Here is a 24,959-nt window from a genome sequence, read left to right as displayed (position 1 = left end):
ACAGATCGTACTATTGGCACGTCATATCATGTGACAAGGAGCTTCCACATCTCTGTCAGTTTAAACAAGGTCAGTGGCCGAGCGTACATACCGCATCTAAACATAATGTAGACTTCCATTGGTAATAATTGCAATGCAAAACAAGTTATTGAACATTGAATATGTTATCATCTAACCTTTAAAGAAATAAATATTCTAAATATTCTTAAAATGGACAATGGACGAGAGTAAAAAATATCCAATCAATCTTGCGTCAGGATAGCAAGTTTTTGTGTTAGAAACATTTCAGAACACTTGTTGACTAAATTGGCATTAATCTAATGATTTTTATATCACCATATTTCTGTACAAAATTTATTATTAAGATTTGTGATGTTCCTACAAAATATACAATGAATGTTCTTTTGCAAGCTGATTCGTGCCGGTTTGAGCCGTATCCCAACATGACCATAACGGCCCACAATTACGTGTATCTTTACCAGAAAACCGCCACCCAGTGCATGCAAGTCTGCACACAGGAAGTGGTGAGGTTCATGAATATAACGATCATTCAATCATCATCATCATCATCATCATCATCATCATCAGCATCATCATAATCATCATCATCATCATCATCATTATCGTCATCATCATCATCACCATCATCATCATCAGCAGCAGCAGCAACAGCATCGTCGTCGTCGTCGTCTTCGTTGTCGTCGTCTTCATCATCATCATCATCATCATCATCATCATCATCATCATCATCATCATCATCATCATCATCATCACATTCTTTTTGGTAGTTTGGATAGTACGAAACAGCAATTATTGCTTTGACGCCCTGCATCCTTCAGTAAACAGATTAATTTCAAACCAGAATGTGTATCGTAGGATCGTTTGTAGATAAATAATAAAAATAACTTTTCAGAACCTAATACATGACATTTCACACTGAAAAAGTATTTAAACTTTACTAAAGGGCTACACATGCCAGTCGTTTGACTTCCGGCTTAATGACGGACGTTGCCAGTTCAACAGTGGAAATAGGTGGACCCTGCACCAATACTACACGTTCACTTCCGGCTGGGTGTACTACCATCGCACGTGTAACTCGGGTACGTCTCTTTATAATTGGCTGGCCTTAATAAGTTCGAATTAAAATTAGCAGCTCCTGCGTTTTTGAGCCATTCCAAACCTTAGCATATGCCCTGTACTACATTCTGATAAGGAGAAACCTTTCGTCAGTCAAAACAATATGACTTAATATGTTGAATGTGTGGAACGTAATTTTAGTATCTAATAATCTTTCAGACGTATTCATTTAGGCTAAAAACACTTATTCAATGTCCTTTTTACCCTAGCACGACTCTGGTGAGCAGCAACGTCAAGAGCTCCAGCTTCATTCACACTTCCACGTCATATATAGGTATGCACATACACTTCATGTCATGTCGGTAAAATCCGTCACCGTTCGGTGTGGATTTCGTCAATAATCTGACATTTGATGCTGGGTGTAGTTGATGTACCTTGAGGGCCACCTTTAAAGAAAATATGCTTATACATTAGGAATATTGATGATTTAATCATACTTACTCGAATAATAGTGATTCTTTACAAAACATATCGTATTCGTAGAACCTTCGAAAGGTATTCTACTGATAACGGCAAAATACAGAAAGCCTTCCCTCATAAGTCACCCTGTTAATTACAAATGAAAAGTTTAAAGTCACGCTCCAGATCCATGTGTAATCTGGTTAAGGTTTTTACATGACTTCTTAAATGTATTTTACTGATAATCGCAAAATACAGAACACCTTCCCTCATTAGTAAACCTGTTTTTAACGAATTCTAAGTTTTAAAATCACGATGTAAATCCATGTGTAATCTGGAGTAGGATTTAACAAGAGTTCTTTCGTTTGACTAGGATAATGTTTCCTTTAAATAAACCTTTAATTATTCTGATATAATCGCTGTATTCAATCGTTCTTTGTCTTTTTCTGTCATTTCAGAATCGTCGTTCGAGAATCGACCTACGTGTTACGAGACCAAAGAGGTACTATTAACTCAATACCACTTGATCTTACGATTACACGTGACGTCACATCTTCTCATGAACTGACACAGACTTATTGTCTTACATTTACACGTGACGTCATGGTATCACGTGACGTATTTGTTACGAGGGATGTTTATGTTACCTACAGAGACACAGACGGTCTGGCAGACGTCAAACACGACGATAGTTGCCACGTCGACGCATGTCATAACGTGGACGCCAGTGGTTGCAAACTTCTCAATAAGCAATGAAACTGATCCTGTTCAGGAGCTGGAAGAAATAACAGAGCAAGCCAAAGAGAGACAGAAAATCCTTAAAAAGGTCAGCGCCAAGGATAAACGCCCTTTAGCAAAGTACATGGGCTATGTCGCAATAATATTTCTCACATGCGTCATCGGATCATTGGTTTTCTTCGATATGTTGACGATATGTCAGAAGTGTTCGGAGCGGAAAAAGAAAAGGAAAGGGAATCAGAGGTCAAGGCGTGGTGTTAATATTGAGGACCAACGAACTAAACCAGTCACTCCGACAATTGACTGGGCAAAGCTGAAAGCAAACTGTGATAAAAAGCGAGAAGAAGCGGTTCAAAAACGATCAAAAGAGCCGATGTGTTCTGCAAATGTAACTGACGACCAGAAAACTGAAGTAACGCTTAAACGTGTGAGGAAACTATCAGGCGTTCCCATTGTAGTGAATGGTGGTACTAAAATGACACCGGAAAGCACAGTTCTGGTAGGTCATAATGGAATTGTAAAACTAAAAGGAGTTAACAATAAAAATATCCAAGATCAAAATGAAGAAACAAATGACTGTTTGGTTACGGCGGCAGAGATCCCAGAGACGAAACAAAGGAGTAAACTTCACTGGCGTTCCAAACATTAGAATATGGATGAATTGGAAACTGAGAACAGCGATGCCGCCATTGCCGATGTTTTTCAGAAAAGAGAAATGACTACATGTTAGATTCCAATGACTCAAAAAGCGGATATACTGTGGGAACTAGCGTGGACGTTCCCAACTCGACTGACTTTTAATGCTGTTATCTATCTTACATTATTAAGTCAAGCCAAGTATACTTTATTGAATGTCACAGGTCCTCTTTATGCGGCAACATGAGCAACGCATATACACAAAACAGTATGCTAGAAGTACACTACAATCGAATCTATGTGATTTGGCAATGTTAATAAAGTATAAATAAGAAATTGCTAACAATACAGATGTAGAGCAAAACAAATGAAATGGAAATATTCTAAATGTAAACATCCATATATATTTTAATTTGTATATGCAGTTTATCGAGTAGGAAAAACAGTTTACGATAAGTATTGTTAATTATTTGTGTATGTATTTAGTTGTTTGAATGTTTCGAGGTTACGTGTGTTTAATAGAGTTTTAATGCGTAGTGCAAAACAATGTTAGGGTTTCTATATGTTTAAACTGTTTATGGTTACCATGAGTTGAGATTAAATTACTTTTCGAGATGTTTGAAAAATTAGCAACTATACGTAGGAGTTAACAATTGTTTGTTTGCTTCGACTCTTAATACTTAATAACATTCGGATGTTTATAGTTGAACATAGGGATGATTTGTTTTCTTGATTTTATAAACTCTGGGCACAACAGGAAATGATATCTCTTTACAATTATTACTTTTCCTTTGGCTCAAGTCAATATGTCTTTATCTTCCTGTTTCAACTTTGCCCATTTTGTATAAATTGATCAATTAATGTTTGTATGACTAGTTTGTCGATTACATTTGGAGTATGTGCACTTGCGTTGCACCATACATATGAATTACCAGTTTCATCCAAAATTGAGTTGACATGTTTATATCATTTGAGGGAGTTTTGTGTTGGAGTTGTAGCACTCAAAACTAAGTTTTTCTTCATAACCTGTGATTATTGTTCTCCTGAAATTATTTTTTTTTATTCAATTTCAATTTCAATAAGATATCTGCTGGTTTCGCCATAAAACATAAATGACTGTGCAATTTGTCTGGTTTTAGATAGAATGCGCAAAAAAATGATGCACTTTTTCGGTCACACTTAGGTTTTCATACCCTCATATATCAAATCGCACGAATTTAATTTTATTGGAATTTCCCTAAATAATGGCTTGATGCAAACTAGTAGACGGGGGACATGAACAGAAATAATGTAGTTGTCTATGCTTGTCCTCGATTTGATCAGCTGTGAACCAAACACATGATTCACATACCATTCTGAGTTTGTTTACATATTTTAAATGAGGGTTTGCGAAATACAACTTGTACATGTACCTGTTCCTGTAAGGTGTAATTCGCGTACATGTACGAGATACTGAATTTCTGTGTCTACGTCGAGGATTTGAGAGCGTATGTCACATTAATTGTGATTACGTCACATACTAAACAGGCCTGTGTCTCGAAATTACAGTTATTAAGAACATGAAGTCATTTTGAAGGAGCTTATGGATATGTATACAACGTATCTTGTGACTATGTCTGTAGTTTTCATTGTACAAAGTACACATAACTAAATCAGAAGAGAAGAGAGCATACGAAGAGAAGTCTACCTGTAGTGTAGTGTAGTGTAGTGTAGTGTAGTGTAGTGTAGTGTAGTGCAATTTCTCTACTTGACGTACTTATTTGTTTGTAACTATAATCTTTTATTCTTTTAATGTTTTTTTAATTATAAAAATGAAACAAAAAGGGCCCTAATGAGGAGCAAAATAAATGGAAATGTCATTTAATTGCAGTAGGTGGAGTCGGTCCGCCATTTGAAAGTATGCTGAGATAGTAAACATTTTCCCCCAGTGTTCTGTGGCAAATATTACGAAAACAAATGCTTCATTTAATTTCTTTTTAAAATAAATAAGTCTGAATCCGACTGTACATATATTGATTTTATGTTAGACTTTCTAAAGTTTGTAACTCAGTATATTTATAAACTTCATTATTTATTACAAATACATGACGGTGTGTGGGCTTGGTCTGCCTGCCATTTGACAGATTCTGGGCGACACACATAAAACAGACGTTCATGGCACACATAAGCAAAATAGACGACAGTTTCTCCCTTAGAGGGAGTGACATATCAAACATTCGTTGGGACCAAACCTCGTGTCTCGGAAATGGGACGAAGCTGGTGTATGATAGGTATGCAGGCTAATTACACAACGCACTTAGAGGAGAGGCGCCGGATCTAAACTCATAATCGACTTTGGGCCCAAATGAGCTTATGACAGTACCACCACTTTGTTAAATAAGATCATATTATCTTTTTAAGAAGTGCTCATTATTTTTGATGTGTTCCGGCGTAATATCTACGTGGGCCAGAATGTTCTTACGGTGTGTGTAAGCACCAAAAGGGATTTGTTTACCTAGCAGATCTCAAAACATGCACATGTCCGATTCGGCAATAAAGCTCCTGGCGCTCAGTTCATACAATATTGAAATGAAATAGGAGCAAACCAGCAGTTAAAGTGTTTAACTCGGTACCGCATTCTCCGATTCTCGAAGTATGTACATTTATGAGATTATGAAATAAAATATAAATTCTACTCACGTGTGTAAAAGTAAAGAAAGTCGCAGCTTCACCACGAAAGTATCAAAAGCACATTCTTTTTGCATCACAGTTCAGTAAATTGGAGCGTTTAGAAGCCATGATGATGCTGCTTTACAAGTTGGTCACAAAAGATTGCTATACATACCATAGTCGTCTACCGGTTACGTTGGTAGAGCAAAATACTCTTTGGTATTCTGCCGAGTTTTCATCGTTTTTAAATGACGAGTTTAATTAATTTGATACAAAATAATCATGAATTTGAGATTTTATTTATAACAAAACTCAATCCCTGTCGAAATTTAGGTCAAAATTTCTTCAATACGCATTTTCGTGTCCTAGAGCGAAGAATTTGCATTGTGTATTATTAGGATGCTTCATCCGAAGGAAAGAAAATAGCTCGACCTAAAAACACTTAAAAACAACAAAAATACATATTTTAATCCATTTAAATCAGGCAAATCAATAATAATAGCAATGTCATAACTGCGTGACGTCATGAGTAATCACGCGAGTGTGTACATGTCCCTGGAGTACAGGATGCTGGACATTTCCTTGTGTTGATTTGGATTTATGTGGCTATCATTGTTTATAGATGCTATTTTCTTGTGTACCGATGTTTGCAGGAACATTGTTGTCGTTCAATTTCTGGACAAGGTATATTCTGGCGCTGTGATCAGGGAGGTGTTTGTTTGGATTAAGCCCAGCCTTCTTCACCATTCGTTTCATCCATTGTGGAACTGAGTTTGTTGACACCGACATGATTTCTTTTGAGTCATCGTTTCTAATGTTTGTCAATTTTTGACAGCGCGTATGAATACATTTTTCTGTGATGCGATTACCTAGTTTGCATAATTATTACACTAGTGATATATGAAAATTATTGCATGGGGTTATATCACTTCTGCGACGTATGTTATGTTTTAAATAGCCTTACAACAATACGGCTGTATGGTTACCGCAATGGTTAGCGCACTCGCCTCTCACCAAGGCGACACGTGTTCGAATCCCGACCAGGGCGCATATGAGTTGGGTAAGTGCTCACCATGCTAGACGAGTGGGTTTTCTCCAGGCACTCAGGGTTCCCCCACAACATTAGACCACGCTCTCGCGCAACATCGTGCCAACGCGAGTGACTTAGTATAAGTTGTTATTACTTTCTTCACAATCGATGTATAATATATACTGTCGAAACAAACAAAAAGCTTATTTTCAAAACTAAAAGCTTGTAATGCCATTGGTAAATAGCCATGTAAGTACAAAATACGTGTATATACGTGGTTTCTCATGGTTTCTACGATGGATCAGTCGATTTTCAGTTAATCTCTTAAATCCTAAATAAAACGTTGAAGAGCTAGCGCCTGTGGTCTGACCAAAGGTCTGACCAAAGCCTGGTCTTTGTGATTGCGTATCAGCGGCACTAACAGGAAGTTTTCGTCCAGATTTTGACTGAATCTTGAATTGTACGTAAGCCTTTTTTAACACAATTGTCTTCTTCCTTTTAGTTTAAAGTCATCACATCAAGGTCCCAGTGACATTGAAAGCGAAAACGTTGTCTCATTAATGACTCGCTCTCTTCATGCCTACCACAATGGACTGTGAACGCGATAAGCTTGACCGTGGTTTTGATTGAATTGATTGCATAAGCCCCTTTTTATCACAGAGGTCTACTATATGCTTGAATCGATTAATCAGGGCTTGATTGAATAGTTTATAATAACGCTTGTAACGCATTGCCACTAAACACACATTGAATCAATTGATGTTTTTTTTATTATTATTTAGATGATCAAACATATCTCAAATAAAATGAAACCTCCAACTCATCTCACAACCAGGGAAAACACTTTAAGTTTGGCTTTGCTGTTTATTTTATTTTAAAATAAGGTTAATTGTACAATTTTGACTTTGTAATGATTTATGCATAGTTCACCTTAAGATAAATAAAGTTTTTTGCCGAATGTATGACGACCCGTAACATATACTTGATGGCCACACTTCTTAAAACAAAAGTCTATGATTTTCAACACTATATTTCACATTTCTTAAACAGTTAAACATCTGTATTTATGACTTCCAAAATTGTTGAAATCAACATCATGAAATACATCTTATAAACATGCATTTGTAATAACATTGCAAGCTTACCATCGTGGTAATTCTTCGTACAAAGTGTCTAGTTACAAGACATTGTAAAGTTCAATAAATTTAATTGTTCTGAATAAATAACAAAAAGTATTTGACTTTATATGCAACAACAACAACAACAACAACAACAACAACAGCAAAACAAACGGAATCTTTACCATTTCATAAACACATTAACTTTAAATATATGGCTGTATGAATGGTTTAATGGTTTTTTCCAAATATTGAAAAAATGTCTATAAAACATTTAACTCAGATATGACGAATCATTCATTAATTAATTAATTATGTGCTTGTACTTATTGCATTATAATTTGGCGAGCATTTTAATTTTCGAAATAAAATGGCCTTATAGTGTTACTATTTTTGACAATGATTTGTGCATACACACATAATTATACTTTAATTTGTTTGGAAAGCAGATGTCACAATAATAAACAAGTTATTAACTAAATTTCTTGCTTACTTACATACTTATTTATAAAGAATACACAACAATGTACTATGAACAGTGGAGCTTGAGAGTCCTTAATGCTCAAGTTTAAATCAAACATGGTTTATAAATCATTGGAAAAAACAAATGAACTCTACTAAACTCGGTGTATAAGCAGTATTGTAGTATAAACGCATTTATGTTAGTGACTGAAGTACTCTTTGGTATAAGGTTACAAAACACACAATAGCACTGTTTACAGACATCATAGAGATACATAGCTATATAAATATAAAATGTTACATACTTATAGTTCCATATCATAAGACCAGGAATAGAGCAAAGCTAAACTATGTATGAATGCAACAAAAAGCTTTAAAAAATGTAAGGTATTAGAATAGTAAACGTTCTTAGTCACAAATATTCTGACACGAACACAATTTGTTCGTACAAAAAAAACCTTATTGTTAATTATAATAATTCCTCAACTACATGTAAACATCAGAATAATACTAAAAACAATTCACGAACAATTGAAATATACCTTTAATAAGTTGGATATTAACTGAAATCTTTAGGAACATTTATACAATTCCACAAATTTATACAACTAAGCAAAATATCCATTCACACATTCTATACAGTAGACGGAAGAGAAAATTTCTTATCACAATATCACTTAGAAATCAGCTTCGCAGAATAACACAAAATGCACATTCTAGTTCAATAATGTTGTTCGGATCATAGTTTGTAATCCATATTAGAAATAACCATGAACCTCACCAATGCCAATACGTGAAGCAATGTCGATAACTCTGGCTTAAAATAGTGTCCAGTGATGCCCCGTAGTCATTTTTTCTCTGACCCGTTTCAAAAATGCGTCGTCAGGGTAGCCAACTCTGCAAAAGCATGACTATATGGGGTTAACCGCTTTTTACAGTTCAGACTTTTCTACTGATCATTGGTCTTCGGTAAAATTGAAGTATCATTAAAAAGTTTACTGTTTATAGAATATTTTTATAACTTAGATTTAATTAATTTGTTCTGTGAGGATTATATTCATTATTTACATTAAGTTATATTTTATCAACTACATGACAACTACGCTTGTGAAACTGATATACTGTAGGCAAAACATACGCACATATAACTTGTATAATATAGTTATACGGACTATACTTTCTTAAGTTTAAATAATATTTGCCTTTAAATTACAAAACAATGGCTTCCGACAGACAAACAAAGGCTTTTCTTATTTTAAACGGGCAGTACCTCGGATGTAATTGATTCAATTAAATGAAATCTTGAGCGGGCACCGCTGCACTTAGACTATACATCATTATTTTTTGTGTGTTTATAATTATAATTAGTAACGTAGTAACGTAGCAATCAGGTTCGGATAGACAAACTAATTTTGTGTCTTTAATCAAAGAGAATTAACTCTGGTCTTACTGCTCGTATGTAGAATAATCTTGTGTGTTCGTTTTACACACTAAATGGTTTCAAGTTTAATTATTCCTATCTGCGGAATACATATATTTACTATTGTCACAGCTGTACACTAGATTACACAGTTACTCTTGTTATACTGATCCAATCCAGGCATTCTTGCGGGTATACAATCACATTAGGGTTATACACAAATGAATTAAAGTTTATCAATTATATAGAAATTTATTTCAATAACACTGTTTGATACTGAATAAATCCGACGATACTTGCGTGTGCACCCCACCCTATTATTATTCACATTTCATATCAGCTACAGTAATTTGTAATTGTTTTCTTTATAGGTATAGATTCGTAAGGACAAATATAATCTTTTTAATTAATCAAAGGGCTTTAACTTTGTGTTACTGTCCCGAACCAAACGAAATTTGAGCGAGCATTCCCATATTTATACTGGACACATTCGCAACATGTGACACAATTTCATTGACTCATTAAAAGTGTATACGAAATATAAAGTGGACAAGGGATGCATGTTAAATCTTTGGATCTTGTTTTTGTGTCATTGACTTTGAGCTTTTTTCTAACAATTACAATTCGTAGAGAAAAACCAAGTAGTGATTAACATCTCACTCAAAGACTTAAACGAATGTAGGAGAATGTTATAGAAATTATAGAGTTGCGTAATAATTTATCCTCTGAATGAAGGACTATAACAAGTTCACGGCACAGTTATAGTCAAGGCTAATAATTTGATTCATAGCAAATTAAGTCAAATATATATAAATTACATATGAATGACGTGTAAATCGCGAAATCACAAAATAAAATATGTTTTGACAATTGTGCTTTATCTTATTGAGGTTTTTGTGCCTTTATGCATTAGAAACGCTCGTGAGAAATTGTGCTTATCAATGAAACAAATTAATGTTAAATATTTACCTGGTTTCATTTCTGCTTCTACTTTCTTAAATGCCTAAAACAAATTTATTCAGTAGATATGACAATTTTGCATTGTGGTTTTTATTTATTGAAATTTCATGACATTCGAGTATATTGGTAAACTTATTAATAAACATTGATTCAAAACCTGAAAACACAATAACTGCATTGATCTAATGAAATCCGTGTAAGTTGCAATGATATAAGCACACAAAAGAATCGTTGACAAGTTGGGAATTACCATACCTGAAATATGTTTTCCTCTGTCTGATATATGACAATTGTTATATCTTCCAAATGACTCCTATCGCCATGAAATTGCACAAAGTCGCTAACAGCTAGGAATATGGCCGTTGCTGCATCCCTGGGTTTATAACCCAGATAGCCAGTTCCAAGTGCCGGCAGAGCAATGGAATTGCAGCTCATTCTATTTGCTTCATTCAACAGCAGTCGAACCGTTGCTCGCATCTTCTGTAAAGGAATGACTAGGGTAAAAAAGCAGTTATTTGTTTGTGTGATTTTATTTTGTTTAAGTAATAAAAAAGCAGTTAGTTTAGATTTTTCGAAAAACGTTTCAAACACTATTTTAAACACAGGTTTCGTGTAAGGATATGTGCAGCCTACCTTTTCATTTAAATACCGGATCTTTTATACGAGTCCTATTTTATATGCTCACTTAAAATATCAGGCTCATAAGATCAATGTTGAAAATGGTATTGAAAACCATTTAGCTAGTTAGTTTACTTATTATCTAGTTTTTGAATTTAATTTTTGACGACGGCTTGTACACTCAACATAGGTACTATATGGCCATTGTTTTGTTTAAAAACCTATAATGTTTGCCGTGAAAGTAAAATGTGATTTTAACTTGGTGCAAAATCAGAATAACCCTCTTGTGTACGTTAATATAAGTGCAAGTAAGACCCGAGCTGTAACAAATGTTACGGTAAAGAGCACAGTTTTTTTTAAAACTAGAGTTGTGGGCCTTGCTGTACTTGTGCATATTGTCAAAGATTAACTTATTAGCACAGCGACGCTGACAACGTCATCCCCAACAACAATGCTATCTCATTAACCCGACATTTTGTCGAGCAAAAACAGACGAACTTAAAATCCCAATCGTAATATTTTAACGTTAATAAAACATCATACCGATAGACAGCTTTTCTCCTGTTTTGTTCCATCATTGTCGTTCAATGGTTCGAGAGCACAATGAAATATATGCTTACAATTGCTTAGATCAAAGGCCGAAGTAACAATGTATTCCCAGAAGTTAATCTTTTTAGCATTTCTATACACAGCTTTTTGCAGCTTTGTTCCTGCACGTTTATTTATCTGTGATGACACATGTCCACGGTCCAAGTTCAAGTCAACACTTGTCGAATTAACAATAACATCTGCCTGAAATAATCGGAAGAGACAATCCATGCATTTAAATACAGTCCAACATTCCGCCATTAAACATTGAATTAAAAAAATACAATAAAAAATAAAGAAATAAACAGATTTTTAGCTTGCTGTACAAAGAAAAGGGCATTGATCGCCACACTTTGACAAAGTGAGATGAAAAAATTGTCGATCCTTACTTTTCCCGAGCTAACTAATGCTGAGAAACATTATCAATCCAAATTATTGCTAAGACTAATAGTCGATCCTTACTTTTCCCGAGCTAACTAATGCTGAGAAACATTATCAATCCAAATTATTGCTAAGACTAATAGTCGATCCTTACTTTTCCAGAGCTAAATAATGCTGAGAAACATCAATCCAAATTATTGCTAAGACTAATAGTCGATCCTTACTTTTCCCGAGCTAACTAATGCTGAGAAACATTATCAATCTAAATTATTGCTGAGACTAATAGTCGATCCTTACTACGGTATTGCTTGTCAACTGTAACCATTGTCAAGAATTAGCCATCTTAACTATTGCTAAGAAACATTATAGAGCCTAATACTGGGACAAATTGTCGACCCTATCTATTTCTAAAGAACCACTCTTACTATTAACGTGACACACTAATGATCATATCGATTGCTCGCACACGCACTATTCGATTCTAACTAATGCTGTGACACATTTTTGATCATATCGATTGCTCGCACACACTATTGATTCTAACTATTGCTGTGACACATTTTTGATCATATCGATTGCTCGCACACACTATTGATTCTAACTATTGCTGTGACACATTTTTTATCACAATGTTTGTTGAGACACATAATTGACGTCTGTTTTATCTCAGTCATGTGGAATAACCCATCATCAGGTTTTGAATCCATGATCAATGCCATTGCAACACATACGCTTACCTGAAGGAAGTAGTTTATAGTTGCTGCACATGCCCTTAATTCTGCTGCTTATACTTTTTTGAAAAGTTTAGGAGCACTGCAAGGTTATTACGTCGACAGACATTGACGATGACTGACAACATACCAACACTTTGAATAATTACAGAGACAGAAGATTAAATTAAAAATACCTTGACACGTGTTATTTCATCTTTCAAAATTTGAACTCTTAGTTTGTTTCTTTCTAGAAGGCTCGGCATACTTAATCTTGAAGCTTCTTTTTCTGAATAGAAGAAAACGAAAATTAAACACAATAATTACATTATTCTAATATAATTCATGAATGATTGCGTTTATATCTTTTATTTTCACAAAAAAAAAACACGAATTCAGGTTTTGCCTCGAATATTTGTCAAACGTTTTAGAAAAAAGTAAATGTATGCGCTATAACACAGTTTTTTTTTTACATTTTCGAGTTATAACCTTGAGTAATCTCACATAAAATTGTTTAGAATGAAAAATTTCCTGGTGTGTTCTTAATTGTGTATCAGTTACATAGTTCACATATTTGGTAGATGTTTATTCTGTTAGTGGTTGCTGTATAGTTGAGGAAATATCTGGTATAAAAAGAACAACAGAAAAGATATTCAGTGAATAGTTATGCTATTTTTCGGTCTGGAGTGTGATTTTGATTGAATAAATTAAATTAACTAAGAAGAAATATTAAATTATTCAAAAAAATGTTCGTAAATAATATCACTCCAAGGATAGTGAAGTGATAGGGCATTATACATTGTATGTTTTCTCAAATAAAGGTAGTGCTAAATGAACGATATGTCCGAATTATTACTAGACAGTTAAACTCGATGTAATCAACTGCTGCAGGCGGCCTTTGAACAGTGTATGTAACTGGATCCCTATGTGGTTGTTCCATCACTTTTGGTACATGTGCAAGTACATCGTTGGAACTTGTTTCTTCTTCTTCTTACATGAATTATTATGCATGTAATTGTGGCTAAAATAGCACATTCATTGCATTTTAAAACTCTCTGTGATTGCAAGAAACGGGAAATTATCATCCATTTACATGAAACCTGATTCAAATACTGTATTGATGTGGTGGTGATTGAAATTTGTATTTGTATTCATAATTTATGCGAAATAAGTTCAATAATGTGTCAATGTTTCTGAGAGTAAAAGTTAGGTTAGACACTTTTTGATTGGAGGTGCACATGTGCACATTCTCACAAGTAATTTGGTTAAACATTTTTATGTTATTACCTTAAACTGATATACAGTACTCGCTAAATAAAAGTTTGAACATGTCTTTTCTTTCAAACTATCAGGAGGAATAACCAGAAAAATATGCCTTGTTCAAATTATCATAGGTAATATGTATGCAAGAGTTCATATGATGATCTATAATAGTTATTAAGTAATGGCAAAGCTAAAGTTTTGCGTGACCTTTTCAAACTATTAAGAGTCATTATTAGACAATTATTAAAATCTGAGTGATTTTCTGTGCTACTCATGAGCACATTTTAACTGGTAAACTGTAATCACAGTTTAATGAAATGATCTTAAAAAGTTGTTAAGTAAGGCTCAAGTAAATATGCAGTACTTTCTACGGGTATAACTGAACTATTAGGGGAACCAGTGTGAACCTGTGCATGAGCTTTTTTTATCTAGTTACAAGTGTACATAATTTTATGGGAATATATTAAAGATTTATTTGGTTATACACAACGCTAATGTTTGTTAAAGACAAATTGACTTATCAAAAGTTATAACGTGATCATATGTAGAGGCGTCTACACATGTGTACATTGTCACTAGAAACAGATGTATGAAGTATCATGTAAATATCTTGATTTTTTATTATTAAAGTATTGCATGACTTGACAATCAAAGGAGGCAGAGTTACAACCCTTGTTGTTGTATTAAACATTTTATGTGCGTGTTGCCCCTTGCAATATATGTAAATCATTCAAGTTTCATCTGACTACCTGCATTAGTGTCGGACGAACAGACGGAACAACGCTGGACCTAAACACCCGATCCTAATAGCTCGACTAAAGAAATTTGTGCGCCACTTTATTCTTCAAATCACAACAGTTAAACTGGTGAATACAATGCATTATGCATGTGTCTTAGAAACTTTATACCTCGATCTGTTCCACTAACTGGTGCCTTCACTTCCTGTTCTGTTAAGCCATCATTTATATCTCCTGTGGACCCGGGACTGTAACTTGGAGAAGCTTGCCCTCCGTCACCTCCGTCACCTAGACTACGTTTTTGCCTCGCTAAAGCATCATCTGGTTTGCTGCGAATATAATTCTGATTTATGCCCGCCATTTCATCAGGCCTATTGAGATCACTGCCTTGTGTTCCTTCTGTTTCTGTTTCTATAACTTAAAGTATAAATGAGCAGATATCAAAATTAGGATATTTTTCATATTAATGGACTTCAAACAGACCAACAAGTCTAAGTAACGAGAGGTTACTGTAAAACAAGTATGCACCCCTATTGGCAGCCAATAAGTCATTTTACTTTTAAATGTCTGTTGGGTTACTTCAGGTTATGGCCAACATCCATTTCAAGTAACAAGTGGGGTAGTTCGAGGTTATGACCAACATCCCTACATATTAAATATAGTATATATTAATATTGACAAGTTCTTAGGGCCGAATCCAGAACAACCACTCTCACTAACACTCAATGAGTTAATCCCCTGTAATCACATACCAGTTCATGTATTTTCGTGTAAAAGGTATATCCGCATGTTCAGGTGAGAGTGAGACTCAAGTGCTTTGCGTGAGTGGGACATGTGTGAGTGATCAGGTAGGCCACTTAAACCGCCCTCGAAGTTTGGTTGTGAATACGAACTGGTTGAGTGTGAGTACTATATGGACATGACAAGTAAAAACGACGAAATATATCAGATATTTGAAACAAATAAGCGACATCCACTTTACTCAGACAATATTTAAGAGACCGGGATGATTCATCGAAGTACATGTACTTCAATAACGTGGACTTCTATTTTTTTATAATTTTCAAAAGGATGCGCCAATCACATATTTGTTTTGTTTCGTGCTGATCTTGAAGCCCCAGCAAACTTGATGGTTGCAATTCATCGATGGCTGCAAAAAATGCTACTTAATGTACGTGTAGTTAGCGGCCTAGCGGTGTGAAGTTAGCGCCCTAGCGGATTGAAGTTAGCAGCCTACCGGCCTAGCTGCGTGAAGTTATCGGCCTAGCGGATTAAAGTTATCGCACTAGCGGATTGAAGATAGCGCCCTGAAGTTAGCGCCCTAGCGGATTGAAGTTAGCAGCCTACCGGTCTAGCGGCGTGAAGTTATCGGCCTAGTGGATTGAAGTTAGCGCCCTAGCGGATTGAAGTTAGCGCCCTAGCGGATTGAAGTTAGCAGCCTACCGGCATAGCGGCGTGAAGTTAGCGCCCTAGCGGATTGAAGTTAGCAGCCTACCGGCCTAGCGGCGTAAAGTTAGCGCCCTAGCGGATTGAAGTTAGCGCCCCAGCGGATTGAAGTTAGCAGCCTACCGGCCTAGTGGCGTGATGTTATCGGCCTTGCGGCCTTGCGCCCTAGCGGCGTGAAGTTTATGGCCCAGCGGCCTAAATGTGTTCTCTAATTCAAAGTAATTGTTCATTTCGAACACAAATGATAAATCAATGCTATTTCATTCAAACATTCACAAGGCCTTAAATTGTTTACTATTTTAAAGCATTTTTATATGAGTTTGTTCTAAAAGAATGCAAAAATAATTGTTTTTTTATGCAGAATTCATCACTCTGGAGCGATTTTTTTCCCCAAAAAGTCGATCAAGCGGCCTAGCGGCGTGAAGTTAGCGGCCTAGCGGCCAATCCAGCAGCCTAAAACTGGGTAAAATGCTGATATTCGCTAAATGATGTTGATTTGTGAATAGAAACATTTAATTTATCATTGTTTTAGAAAAGAACGCATATTAAATGCTTTGAAATAGAAAGCAATTGTAGGCCAAAAGGCCGCTTACTTTACGCACAAGGTTTTATGCAACATGTTCATTTCAGAGCGTGGTTAGATAATTGATATGTATTTTCCAGCCTGCATTCACTTGGATTATTATTATTATTATTATTATTATTATTATTATTATTATTATTATTATTATTATTATTATTATTATTATCATCATCATCAAATTTCCCTACATTTCATGAGTTGTTTTTCACTCCGAGGTGTAATATCCCCATAAGAAGAAGTTTCATTCGCTAATTCTATCCATGTGCTATTTTTGACTAAGTGTTTTCAACTTTCATCTTCTATTTTCAAACGCAAAGACCGGTTTATGCAGACTACAAAAGCAAAACTATATACGAATACAAATTTAAATCACGTGATACAATTGGAAAACGTAATGTATTTAAAGAAAAACACAACAACAAAAACCATGCATTTTAACGCATTTTGCAGCAGTTATTTACAATCCAAAATATTTATTTTTTATTAACCAATTGTTTTAAAATGCTAATTTCAGTTTCAGAATAATAATGATTGTCGGTTGTTTGTCGACATATCTAACAATAAGGTACTCAAATTTCATATATAAACATATGTTTACATTGTATACCACTATAGTCAATCAGATAATCCGATATGATCTTGGAAATAGGCATGTATTTGTAGAGTATTGGCCACTTGATGAAGTAGAGTGTTAGCGATGAGTGTGAATACGAACAAATCACTTGAGTGTCACTCCCCTTATTCCACTCAAGTGATCACTTGAGTGTCCCTTACTGGAATGTGGTTGGAGTGTGAGAGATAGTGAATGTTCTGAATTAGGTCCTTAATGTCAGTATAGGAGTTGGTGAGTTATAATTTTAAGTGAAACATGTAAAACAATGAAGTAGTAAAATGGATATTATTAAGTTAAGACAAGCAAAACAGTTGAATTATTAATCATGTCTTTCGAGATTTTTTGGCCTTGACCTTTGATGTTTTTATCAAACTTGACATCAAATAGTGACATGTTGATTCCATTGAAAAACCCTGTTACACGGACAATGCTCTTCCATGCAATTGCAACACAGAATATCTTTTAGTTGAACAATGCGAAGCTAGGTAGTATTGCATGGAATAGATACAACCCTAACAAGGTTCTGACCTATTTGAGAAATGGACACACACACACCTGCACATACAAAAATGATTGTGTGACACTCAACCTCATCATGGTCGCCTGGGTTTTGTGAGCGACATGCTTTCTATTCATGTGAACCTTCATGGTATGCTGATTTTTTAATCCAATAATAGATGGTCAAGATATCAAAATAGTCAGCCCTGATACGATTCAGTCAAGGTTGACGGTTGGATGCATGGACGGATGCACTTCCATACATCGACCTATGTCTTGCTCTCCACACACTAGCTCGACAAATACCAATAGAGATCTACAGTTCATGACCAAACTCTCCTGTTTCTGGATGTGCTAGGAGTATTCTTAAAGGATATGTTTCTTTTTCTTGATATGTATTTGACTCTGATAAAAAAGTTTAACTAAAACGATCATGTCGGAGTCGAAGCCTATCACTTTTCCATCAACTAAAACTCAAGATGTTGGAAAAACACAATGCTCTCAGTTGCTTCTTCCTCAACCTAACATTTGAGCTGATGTTGATAAAAATAGTAATAATATATGAAATTACAATTATCATATCCTGGGTGAAGACACTACAGTGACTTTTGACTTAGAGGCCAAACCATTTAAAAGGGTCTTCTGCCGTTTAATGGTAGGCTAATTATCATTCCAGTTTTTATTTTGTTATAATCGTTCACATTTAGTCTTGTTTAAAAAGTAAAATGTGTCAGCTATTTATTTATCTATCTATTTACCCCTTACAAAATGATCAAGCTCAAATAAAAAGAAAAAAATAAGTGTTTTTAACCTAAAAGTATGCATTTTCAACCTAATCAATGAAAAACGTATTCCAAATATTTAAAGTAAGTATATCGTATGATCAGTGTGATACTTAACTTAAGAAGATAATTAATGTTAGGAAACCTAAGTCGGAATTCGTAAAACATCTAATTATAAGTTATTTCCTAGTTAAGTGAGTCAATTTCCTAAAGTTTTCATAGTCAAATTAAAAGAAAAGTGTTTTTTTTTAACGTAAGTCTGTATTTTTAATCAAATCAATTAAAAAAAGTATTTCAGGTATAATTTTGTTATAAAATCATCCGATAAGTGAGATTCTTTACATAAAAACATGACATAATCTTTGAAATGACTCAAATTATTTTATGAATACCTGCCCTTAAGTCATTTCTTGTTTTAAGTCGCATTCGTATACAAATACAATAGCTTATTTTAAGAAAACATATATATATATAATCAGCTCACATGAGAACAAAGGTCTACGTCTTACTAACAGGTTTATTATTGTGGAAGCTACTGATATACATATACAGTATAGTTGGTCACTTTGCCAGGCACAAAGTGATTTTAAAATAGATTGGGACTTGTTTTTGGTACAAAGAGAAGATGTGTGGTTTGCAAGACCCATGACCCTACTTCAAAGTTAAAGTCTTATATGGAGTAAAATCATAATGGAATGCTGCATATATTCACATAGAGTAGTATTGGCCGTATCAATGGTGTAACTTTGTTATGCTGAAAAGATTTTTTATCACTTGGCAAATGCGTTCAGTTCATAAAGACCACGGCTGCCAAAATTTTCAATTTAAATCTGTCGGCGCCTGTAAATGCATTATTTCCGCCGCCATCCCAAAGAAAAAAAAAGTATTATAAAATGAAATAAATGATCTACCGCGTGTAAACAACTTTCATGAAGTTAACTCGGTGTTACAAAAATATTTATATTGTGAAAAAAGAAAATATCGATCGCGATTACTCTATGCTAAACACCATGCGAACAAACTGTTGCGTTTTTGAGTGTCAATAAAAATAATTATTTTTAAAAGAATTTGCATTTGAATATTGAGTCAAAGGGAGAACAATATCCAAGATTTGTATTATTTATATAATCAGCAATATATGAGCAATAAACCAAGAATTGCCAGCAATTTTCTTGTGCTTCTAAAGATATCTTTTAAACCGTTTTAAAAATATTGCAACAGTTCTATTTATACTCACAGCACAATGCAATACTTTATGACATAATTTGTTTATTTGTATACGCTGTTATCTACAATGTGTCTGAACCGGCAATTAACATATATCGATTGATCATAGTATGGGATAAGCACTCGTCGCGTCGATCGATTGGTTATCTTGGCATGTTTATTTGGGTATTTAAGAATGACAAGACAAACAAGGTTTGTGTATTATATTTTTACTGACTCTACTGACAAGAAAAAATGGAACAAATATTTAGCCCTTTTTTTTTTGTTACAGAAACTTGACCGGGGGTGTCAAAATCAGTAAAAAAAAACGGCAAATTGTTGGTTTTAAGAAGCCCTGTTAAGGGCGACATGTTGCATGCAAGACTCCTGACAAGATAGTTGGTCATGTCCTGGCTGTAACTTTGTCAAGCAAAGAGTGATATTAAGACAAATTGGCACTTGTATTTATTACATAAAGGTGATGTGTTACATAGAAGATTCACAATGCTCCATCAAACTCAAAATTCAAGATACACTTAGAGTTTAACGAAGTGGAATGCTGCATATATGTATTTTCAATATAGGTTAATACGTCTAGGCAGTAGCTTTGTCATGCTTAGAGGGATTTTAAAATAATTTAAAGATCTGTTCAGTACATATGGAATACATGTTGTCTGAAAAATTCACTTCCCTTCTTGTTACTTCATAACTCCACCACACTTGACATCTACCATGATGGGGGCAGGTGTATGTTGAAAGTTTAGGATAGCTCTTTGTGGTTGTAGGAATATTAGTTATTACATAATCCTTAAAATTTATAGCATTTGTCACTTTTAGTGACATCTCTTGTGCTTTAATTGCTATATTCACATTAACCAGTTCAATTAATAAATTGCAATGAACTTTAATTTTTAAAACTGTAAGTTGGTTCCATATCGTCAGCTAGTATTCCAGTTTCATAAAAAAAATTGTAGAAGAATGACATACATTTAACGAAAAACTAAGTTGCATTGTTGGATAAGATGTTATACAAACTGTATTGATAACACTGTAAAACCTTCACAGATATTATTGTATCTTTTATAAGAGGGCCAGGTAATTCAGTTGGTGTTGAGGTCATTTTATATTATTTCGTTTAAATATATTGATTGTGTATGATCTCAACAGTAATGTACAAAAATAAGATAAAATGCACTATACTTCATGTCACTATTTTATTTTATTGCAGCTGACATTATTACATGATGTCTTTTTTTGTATGCTTAAGTCATGTGATAACATTCATTATTGTTATTGCAATGCAAACTCTAACAAGAAGATAAAATGTTGTCAACTGAGTTGAAGATTTATGCGAACTCTAAGTCAACATTTCCAAGTGCAATAAGAACATAATTAAACATTCATGAGTGATTAATCTAATTTTATTAAACATTCATGAGTGATTAATCTAATTTTAATACAAGATTGCATAATAATGTATGCTTACCAATACAAAACATTAATATTTTAGTTAGTACAATGGCAAAAGATAGGTATTGTTTTGTTTGAAGTCTAACAGTTCAAATTATATTTTAATGCATAAGAACTTATGATTAACGTATGAAGAGTGCTGGCTTAGTTTTCAAAAGACACCTTAAGTCACTTTCCAAAGTCAAGTATCACACTGATCATACTATAAAATAATTTAATAATTCGTTAAACACTTAATTTTCATTAACTTTTTATATATTCAATAATAGGCATATATTTTTATTCGAAAACTGTAAGGCTTTCATTCAAAAAGCTACTGATACATAGTTTACCTTGTTTGTGATCTTTCAATTTCCTTTGATGTTCTTCATTTCCTCCTTTCCCAGGATGGCGACTTCTTTCCGGTACTACAAAAAGTTTTTCTTTTCCATAATCATACATTTTTGGCCGTGCTCCTCCAGGATATTCACTTTTTGCAGCTTGGCCAATATTTCTGTCACCCTGAAACATTTTCAATATCAGTTTCATTTTTATTAATGTTACATCAATATCATAAACAACTTATACCAACTTATACCATTAAAAATTTGATTGAAATAGAAGGGGTTTCTTTCAAGCTAAAATAAGATAAGACCTTATTGGGGTTGCTTGCAATTTCAGCAAATTAAGATCTTTATTGATCACTTTCTAAAATAAATAACATTGATCAATTATACAGTATAAGATGGCCACAATGTCCCATAATCGCTAACCTGAGTAAATGTTGTTAACTTTGTTACCAACATACAATGTTACAAAACATTGTTTTATATTTTTATGTAACACTGGTGATCAGGACAAGTTTTTAACCCTGACGTATATTTTCAACAATCTCAGTAGAGGAACATTGAAAATGCACACACCATGCTACACACCAAAACTATAAGCTTGATATTTGTCTCAAAACTGTTAGCATAGTCGCAATTTCATTGCTGTACCTTCAAAACAAGTAGGTTAAAGGGTTAGAGTCAAGGTCATACAACGAAAACATAAATTTCTTAATAACTTTTTGATAGAAAAGATATGAATGTTTCTAAAACCTATTAAAAACTATTGCTATTTTCTGCTTCTCTATGTGTGAACAATTTATATTTGTTTGTATTTCAACGATGCAATTCTTGGCCAAAAATTTCATGGCTATCATAGCATTGCATCATTCTACAAAATTTCGTTGAGTTGAAATTTTGGCCAAGATTCATCAAAATTGTCCAGTCGGTCTAGGAGGAGCTGATGTTTTTAAGCAATCGTTGATGCCGGACGACTGACAAAGGATATAGACCGATCACATACCTTTCAATGAGCACATTGGGCATAGGGGAACTAAACAAACAGTTGGAACTAGATGGTTGTTTTTGGAATAAAAAGTTGATGTCTCCCAATCTGCACATCGTCTCAATATGGTAAACATTTGTGTCAAGTCATATTTTTTCAAAATATATAGAGGGGACACAAAATGTAGTTCTGACATTTGGCCTCGTTATTGTGACCTTGACATTAAACTGGGCTGGTTGTAAAATGTGCTCTGCACATCATCTCATTATGTGATTTGATACAAAATTGATACAAATATTATGACAGTGTATTCAACACGACACATGTTTTTGTTAAAGAATATATAATTTGTGATTTGTTAAGAATAAAATGCTTTTAAAATACCTTTTTAACATCTCTGTTGTCTGCACTGTCATCACCTTGATCAGTTTCGTTAAATGGTTCTAAAAATATAAATGTACATATGCAAAATGAACTTTAAGTGTTTCAATATGCAAAATGAACTTTAAGTGTTTCAATTCACATTGCAATTATTATTTCTTAAGCTCCTGTTAAGAATTTGTTATTGTCACATGGTTTTTATTTGCTGAATAAAAACAGCACGCCTCCACCCCTCCCCCTCCCCCCCCCCCAAAAAAAAAAAAAGAAAAGATAAAATATATCTAGGAAATTTAAAGTTATTAGCTTATTATGGGTACTTTAACAAAAGAATATATACACCGTCTTCACGGTAAGTTTCTCAATTTTTTGTAACATGACTGCGAGACAATTTGTGAGGCCCAAATGTCATTTCTTTTTTAATGAACATATTTTTTTATTTCATCCAATTATAATATTTAGCCATTGTCTAATAAATAAAAGACAAAACAACTCCATGGTCTCAAATGTGAGTCAGTGAATAGAAAAAATGTAGCTATGATTGAGGACGTTCCCATTTCTTGGGGAAACGTGATATATCCCTTTAAATTGGAGCAAGTAAAATTTCATCATGAGCACTATTTGTCACAATTACGGTAAAAATATTTTAAACCAAAACATTTAAGAATAGCATAAATACGGATCTGATTCAGACAGCTACCATTACCTTTAATAGATCATCAACATGACAAATGGAAATGTAAGGTATGGAATCTTACTGAAATGTTTGGGCAATCCAGTTTTCAAAATTTCTTTGAAATCTCTATAGACTTCTGCATTTGCCACACAGAAAGTAAAGCCAAATGGAAGATTTTTTGCATCATTAAGAAACTGACCGATTAACCAAATAATGATCTTCACATATTTGTAACTTTTTGGCCATGTTTTACATGGCCTGACATTAACTCCAATTTTGAAAAAGGCTTTCTTCTTTATTTCTTGTAGCACAAATTTTGTTCTAGTGTCTAAAAAATGGTTTTCCTTTTTGTTTCCTCCTTGCCACTTTGGAATCAGTATTGTTGTGCAAAGCTGATTTATTTCATTTGTGGTGAAAGTTGCTGGAAAACAACACAAAGTGAAACAGTAAATAAAGTTTCAATACATGCAGATTAATTTGGGCTCAGGTAAATACAGCTAACCTCTGACAAATCACTGAGCCACTATGAACTCACCTTATCAATAATATTATAATATAAGTTGAGTATTATTTTTTTTGTTCCAGAATATTCAACAAACAAAAATCAATATTAATATAAGTAGAACAAATGAAGTGAGAAAGTACAATGCATTAATTAATTGTGATTGTTCATTTATGTTTTGAGGATAAATTATCTTCTACACCGACATAATGTCCATCCAAATTTACTGTGCAACATCCTGTTAAGTTCTTTTGACACGGTTGTAACAAAAAAAGTGTTGTACAACTAATGTATTATCTTTACTTTACATGCGTTGTGATTAGCTAAACTGATTTATAACTAGAAAAGTTTTCATAGAACACAGATGCCCCAAAGTTGGACCGAAGGTTAATGTTTCTGTTTCTGACTCATATGACTCATATACACAGATGCCCAAACTTTATAACAAACAGTCATTATACACATTTCACACATTTAGGATTAAGTTTCTGTGTCTGACTCATAAACCTTTCGATATATGTAGGATACAATATTGCATGATCTGTAAGCTTTATGAATATACTCTAGAGCCTTAACATTGTACTAACTGGGCACAGCAAAACATATAGCACATGGTGCATAACAACAAATGCTGACGGACGGACAATT

General features: G+C 34.0%; 1 protein-coding gene across 6 annotated transcripts in view; it reads right to left on the bottom strand.

Annotated features, from left to right (window-relative positions):
- Positions 1-7,454: 7,454 nt before the first annotated feature.
- The window catches only part of LOC128212369 (uncharacterized), a 34,650-nt gene continuing 17,145 nt past the window's right edge, over positions 7,455-24,959 (bottom strand). For 3 of the 6 annotated variants that reach the window (XM_052917794.1, XM_052917800.1, XM_052917799.1), the window contains 9 exons: positions 23,892-24,230; positions 23,140-23,198; positions 21,777-21,945; positions 15,018-15,263; positions 13,044-13,135; positions 11,711-11,959; positions 10,805-11,029; positions 10,559-10,592; positions 7,455-9,066 (listed from right to left, as the gene is read on the bottom strand). In XM_052917794.1, coding sequence (XP_052773754.1) covers positions 9,038-9,066; positions 10,559-10,592; positions 10,805-11,029; positions 11,711-11,959; positions 13,044-13,135; positions 15,018-15,263; positions 21,777-21,945; positions 23,140-23,198; positions 23,892-24,230 — 1,442 coding nt within the window. In that variant the 3' untranslated portion in view covers positions 7,455-9,037. Of the gene's footprint in view, positions 9,081-10,558; positions 10,593-10,804; positions 11,030-11,710; positions 11,960-13,043; positions 13,136-15,017; positions 15,264-21,776; positions 21,946-23,139; positions 23,199-23,891; positions 24,231-24,959 lie in introns of all 6 variants that reach the window. The other 3 variants (XM_052917795.1, XM_052917797.1, XM_052917798.1) reach the window with 3 other exon arrangements.

Source organism: Mya arenaria, chromosome 12, assembly GCF_026914265.1.
Source record: "Mya arenaria isolate MELC-2E11 chromosome 12, ASM2691426v1".
Classification (NCBI taxonomy): Eukaryota; Metazoa; Mollusca; class Bivalvia; order Myida; family Myidae; genus Mya; species Mya arenaria.
The sequence above is the reverse complement of the archived record's forward strand: the minus strand, read 5'-3'. Positions and strand labels throughout refer to the sequence as shown.